This window comes from Hyperoodon ampullatus, assembly GCF_949752795.1.
Source record: "Hyperoodon ampullatus genome assembly, chromosome: 5".
NCBI classification, from domain to species: Eukaryota; Metazoa; Chordata; class Mammalia; order Artiodactyla; family Ziphiidae; genus Hyperoodon; species Hyperoodon ampullatus.
This window is the reverse complement of record NC_136918.1, coordinates 63,805,825-63,811,530: the sequence shown is the minus strand read 5'-3', so window position 1 is coordinate 63,811,530 and position 5,706 is coordinate 63,805,825. Positions and strand designations below refer to the sequence as shown.

Below are 5,706 nucleotides of genomic sequence, written 5' to 3'. Positions count from 1 at the left end.
TTTACAATTTATAATCACTGAAATTACAGAATAAATATATGCACATTTCTTTTGAATCTTTGTGTGTGAGAGAGAAAACATTAAAAGTGCTTCCTACAAAGCTGTTAGTGATATATACCCAGTTGCTTTTTTATGTTTTTTATATTTTATATATATATATGTATATATATATATATATATATATATATAAGAAAGTGCAGATGTTCTCCAAAAAATCTTGGCATCAGGATGAAGTGTCACAAAGAATGTGTTCATACTAGGTGAGGGCCTACGGCTGTTAAACCACCAGGCCCTCCACGTCAGTTGGCTCCACCCTGGAAGATGACTTTTCCCAGGGTGGAGGAGAGACGCTGTGAGCTGTACACTAGGGGTGAAGGGAAGGTGAAGCTATGGAGAGGATAGGAATGGATTGAACCCGAACTAATTAGATTGGGTTGAACGGGAGTGGGTGTGTGTGTGTGTGTGTGTGTATGTACCTACACCATAAGGAAGAGGCTGCAGGTGTAGGGACCTATGTGCAGAGATTTGTGATTTGCGTGTGGGTATGTGTGTAAGAGAAAAACGAGTGGGTGAGAACGTTCGAGCAAGACCCGCCCCCTCCCTCCCCGCCTTGCAGTTTCCAGGCATGCAGCAAACTGCATTATTAATACATGTACAGAATCTGTGCCATGAGGGCAAGAGGAACGAAAGCCACAAATGTCAATTTGTTTCCCCCCCCCTTGTCAAAACAAAACTACAACTAAAAACAAAAGTTACTGAAAAGAAAAAGACACATCGAATTTTACTTAATTAGGATCAATACAACGATCCCTAATATACCTTATACATGGCACAGTCAAAGTCTCAAGTTTCAGTATAAAAAAATAATAACATTTGCTGGCAAAAGTCTGCGAAGGCACTTCATTGTTTAATGATCTGAGTATGGCCCTTCCTCCGAATCACATCTGAGTGGAGAGAGCATACATCTGTATTTTCTAGTTATCATGCGGTTTCAGTTCTGTTCAGGGCAGGGAAGTTTGTAAGAATGGAGTTATTGGGACAAGTATAAAGGGAGCAAGGGATATATTTTTTCTTTTTATTTTCTTTTGAATAAAAAGCACTAATTTATTTTTCTTTTTCTGTTAGAACCTATATGTTGTCTTCTCCAGGACTTCGAGGTAATCCGGCTTGGTTTGAAGTTTGGCCCTTAACTCGAGGTAATCACTTTTTTGGGTTTGGTGGTCTGTGAAGCCCTTTCCAGCCGAGAAGAGAAGGGTTTCTTTGAGCCTGGCGTCCTGCTGTAAGTCTGGGTATTGCATGCCAGGAGGGTGGACGTGCAGTTCCTTTAATTTGGGCACTGTGCCATAGAGACAGTCCACAAACCCCACTGTGCAGGGGGCTGGTGGCGGCCTCTCTCGGTCTAGTAGCGTACTGCCACCACCACAGCCTCCCCCGGGGGGAAACAGCACCACCCCACCATTCTTCTCATGGCGGCGGAACCCAGCCAAGTCTCCCCCAGTTCCCGCAGCTACCCCTGACACCCCACCAGCGGCTGGGTGGTGAGGCTGAGGGTGATGATGATTCATGGTCACTATGGTGTTGAGCTGGGAGCTGGACACTGCCAAGGCCCACTCCTTTTCTTTTTCTAGCAATGTCCGGTAGTTGCTGTGGTTTTCCTTGGGTGTCTCAGCAAACTGCTCACTTCCTAGGAGAGCCTCTCCCATTCCTCGGGGTTGTGTCCCAGGAGCCCCGCGTTCTGCATGCCCTGTCTCCTGGACTGATGAAACGGCCACCTCCTCCTCCTCGCGAGGCTTGTAGATGGGGTTATTGCACATCTGAGTAACAGGGTGGGGTATGTACTCATATACATGACCCACAGGAGGGGCCTTCTCTGGAGAAGAAATAGCCGGTCGTCCCCCACCTCCACTTCCACCTCCACCACCTCCACCATCCTCAAAAAGCCGGTGGCATTGCATCTGGATGCCAGTGAGGTCCACACCTTCTTGCCGCTTGCTTCTAAAGGGCAGCTTCTTCCGGCGCCGTCGGAGGACATAGGCAAAGAGGCCTGCCGCAATGAAGACTGCTGAAAAAAACAGAACCAGCAGGCTGAGAATCAACACAGAAAGTGGCACAGGACCCCCAGGGGGAGAGAATTCATAAGGTGATGCACTCGTTGGCCCCCCAGCAAGATGAGAATCTCCAGGCTGAGCTGGGGATGCTCCATCTGGCTCAAGGTGCAGCATCTCTGGGCAGAGAACTTCCAGCTCGATAGTGCGCACGTCACGGTGGGTGAGGTTCTCAGGGCTCCTGCACAGGACATCACCCACCACACTGACTGAGCTGATGGTTTCGATCCACTGTTTGAAGGGAACCAGGTCACAGGTACAGTCCCAAGGATTCTCATTGAGGTCTATCTGGACAATGGCGTTCAAGTGTTCTAGGACACCAGCCACAGGAAGGTAGAGGAAGTAGTTCTTCCTCAAGTTGAGCCGAGCCAGAGATGTGCCTGCAAAGGCGTCTGTTGGCAGGGTTCTCAGCAAGTTATTGTTGAGGAATAGCAGCTTCAAGTTGGGCATGAGGCTGAAGGCCGCAGGCTGGATTTCCCGGATGACATTGAACTCAAAATACAAGTAGTGTAGACTCTGTAGGCCTCGGAACATGCCCGGTGTCAGCTTCTCGATATCGTTGCCATTGAGAAAGAGGCTCTTTAGGTTAGGCAGGTTGATGAAAGCTCCATCCTGGACGTAAGAAATGCGATTATTCCCTAGATGTAAGAGATCCAAGGAAGAGAAATTCCAAAAATCAGAACGGTATATTTTCTGAATCAGATTGCTACTCAGATACAGTTTCTTAGCATTCAGTGGCCTTGGAAGAAGTTCAGAAATGTTATGAAATCCTCGCTCTTTGCAGTTGACCGTCAAGCCAAGGTCATTGATGTGCAAATTACAGGTACACCCAGTAGGGCATATAATGGGAATGGGGGGTCTGGTTTGGTAAGGAGCGATGGGAGGTTGGTTTGGACCAGGGTATAAAGCTTGGGATGTGGAGGGTGGCCTTGGTGTTCGAGGTTGTTTGGTGGGTTTGGGCTGTTTATTTGAGGACTTGTATTCAACAGAAGAAGCAGTAAAATGGACAGAGGACAGCATTGAGGAAGGCTTAGTTGGCCATGCATTCTCCTTGCTTGATGACAAGTGGGGAATCCCCAAACTAGCCTCCACCTCAGAGTCAGACAACAAGGGACAGAGTTCTGTCTTCCTGATTTCTCGCAGGTCCTTTCCATGGAAATGGAAAGGAGTCTCGCAGGTGATGTCTCCCACCAGGGCAGTGTAAGGAATGCGTTCCAGCCAACTCTTCAATTGCACAATTTCACACGTACAGTTCCAGGGATTTTCTTCCAGCTGGAGCTCCATCAGGCTTCTGCCAATGTGATCTAGCATTCCTCGGTAAAAAAGAACTTTTAACCTGTTTCCACGTAGGTCCAAGTGGGTTAAGGAGACAGCCTTAAATAAATTGGTTGGAAGCATGGGGATGAGATTATCATTTAAAATCAGAACTCTCAGTTTACTTAGGTTCCGAAATGCCCCACTCTCAATACGTTTAATGACATTGTAATCTGCCTGCAGATATTCCAGACTTTCCAAGCCAAGGAAGCTGTCATTTCTGAAGATGTCTAGTTTGTTCTCGTGCAGATATAGCCTCTTTAAAATCTTAAGACCATTGAAAGCTCCTGTTTGAATGTCCTGCAATGCATTGTTCCCAAGGTTAATGGACACAGCATTATTCAAATGAAGAAAACTGTTGGTGTACAATTTCCTCATTGAATTCCTCTGCAGATATAGTTTAAAAGGTCTTGACCAGAACTCAGCAATCTGACTAATATTTGTAAATCCTTTGCTGTCACAATGTATATGAAAGAGGCTTTCTTTCACTTCACAGTAGCATGGATCAAAACAGGGCTCATCTATTTCCTCTGAGTCCTCTATCAGGGGAATCGGGGTAGTCCATCCTAAAGCAATTGTGCTTAGAAGAATTATCCACAACATCCTCCCTCTGTGAAGCAGCTCAGCTATAGAAGATTTCATCGTTCACGGATGATTACAAAACTGCAACAGAAATAAAGATGCAGATTTTTAGCTTTTAGTCATATGCTCTTTTCTAATTGTCTCATACATGTGGGGCTTTTTAAGAGTGATACAAAAACTTTAGTAATTGTTGAACTGACACTCAAAATAACCTATCAACATGCTTAACATGTCCTATATCTTAAAATTAGGAGATGAAATATTGTACCATGTGATGACATTTTCCTGAATCAAGCCATATTTGGTAAAGGGCATATCATGAAATCAAAAGCAGCCTTCATTGCTTCTTATAGCAAGCAAAGAAACTGCATACAGTGATTCCTTTTAGGGATAGGCAGATTCAGTAATAATGGCAATCATTTGGCCATTACACCTGTTTGCCTGTTAAAAATCATATTGATTTCAGAGGTGCCTATTATGGATCTGATTGAAACTCTGAGGGAAGGAAGTGTTCTTTAAACTATGGGTTTCTATTCATAAAAAGACATGGCATACCCGAAAGTTATTAAAGAGTATGATAAATTATTAGCCCATTGACCAATCAGATGTTGAGATGTATAAGATGATTAGTATCTCAGGAAAACCTAAGATTTCTCTTAAGAAATGAGCACAATATGCTTAATTATAGTGCATGCTCAGTAACACACTATACCCCAACCACTTTTGCCCAAGCAAAAATTAACATCTCGTTTAATTAAATGATTTCTACATATGTGTATCATTTTGGCCGTTTAAATCCTTTAGGAGTGATTAGCCTTTCTAAAGAACAAGCCCATGCAATTGTCAGAGCTAAAGATAGTGACAGCTAAAGGATGCTGAGCCTGGGAGTGTCTGTATTAAAAACACTTTCAGAGCTTAGTTTGGAATGTATATCTGTGCCTTTGAGATCAACTAAGGAACCCTGCTAAAAGATGGGATGGCAGGTGGTTGGCTAGAGGAGATTTGGGTAGTTAAAGGCAAGAAAGAGTGGAAACCTGGATTCTTACCTGCTGATAGATGTTCTGTCACATGAAATACATTTCAAAGAAAGACATCGTTCTTTTCCCATCAGAAGAAACAAATACAGTGCACTATTCTAATAATACAGAGCCTTCCTCTTTGGCTTTCATTCCTTGCCAAATATCATCAGTATATGAAAATACGTACATAAATAAATTATAATAATGCAGTTTTATTAGATTGCCCTTTCTGAGTCACTGAAATAGCAGTCAAAATTGAATTGTTTGTAATCAATAAAAATAAACGAATTTTTAGCATATATTTTCTTTCCACACAGATGCATCCATTAAGGAAATATTTTGTCAACCCTCTAACTTAAAACACAATGGTATAATTTACAGAGAGAGTGAAAAGAATAAATCTCCGCACTCAACTTGCATATGATGTACACAGCTGTAAGGAAAGGAGAACCCATAAGAAAGCAAAGAGAAATTTGCCTCAGGCATGCATACTCAATTTTTGGAAACAATTAAATGCAAAAAGAGAGAAGGCAGATGAGGCTACATTGCAGTATCAGTTAGTCTTCCCTGTATCCCTTTTAAAATATTAAAATCTACTTAAGTTATTTCCTTTTCACCATTCTTTTTTAAAAATGCTTTTCCTTGTTTTTGAGGTCCTTGAGATTTAGACAAGAAAGGCTCCAGAT

At 43.0% G+C, this 5,706-nt stretch overlaps 1 protein-coding gene across 1 annotated transcript; it reads right to left on the bottom strand.

Annotated features, from left to right (window-relative positions):
- Positions 1–1,121: 1,121 nt before the first annotated feature.
- On the bottom strand, positions 1,122–4,061 carry SLITRK3 (SLIT and NTRK like family member 3; the record flags this gene model as incomplete). The annotated part of the gene is made up of 1 exon (XM_079705617.1): positions 1,122–4,061. The coding sequence occupies one exon, from the start codon at positions 4,059–4,061 to the stop codon at positions 1,122–1,124; it is 2,940 nt and encodes a 979-aa protein (XP_079561743.1).
- Positions 4,062–5,706: the final 1,645 nt, after the last annotated feature.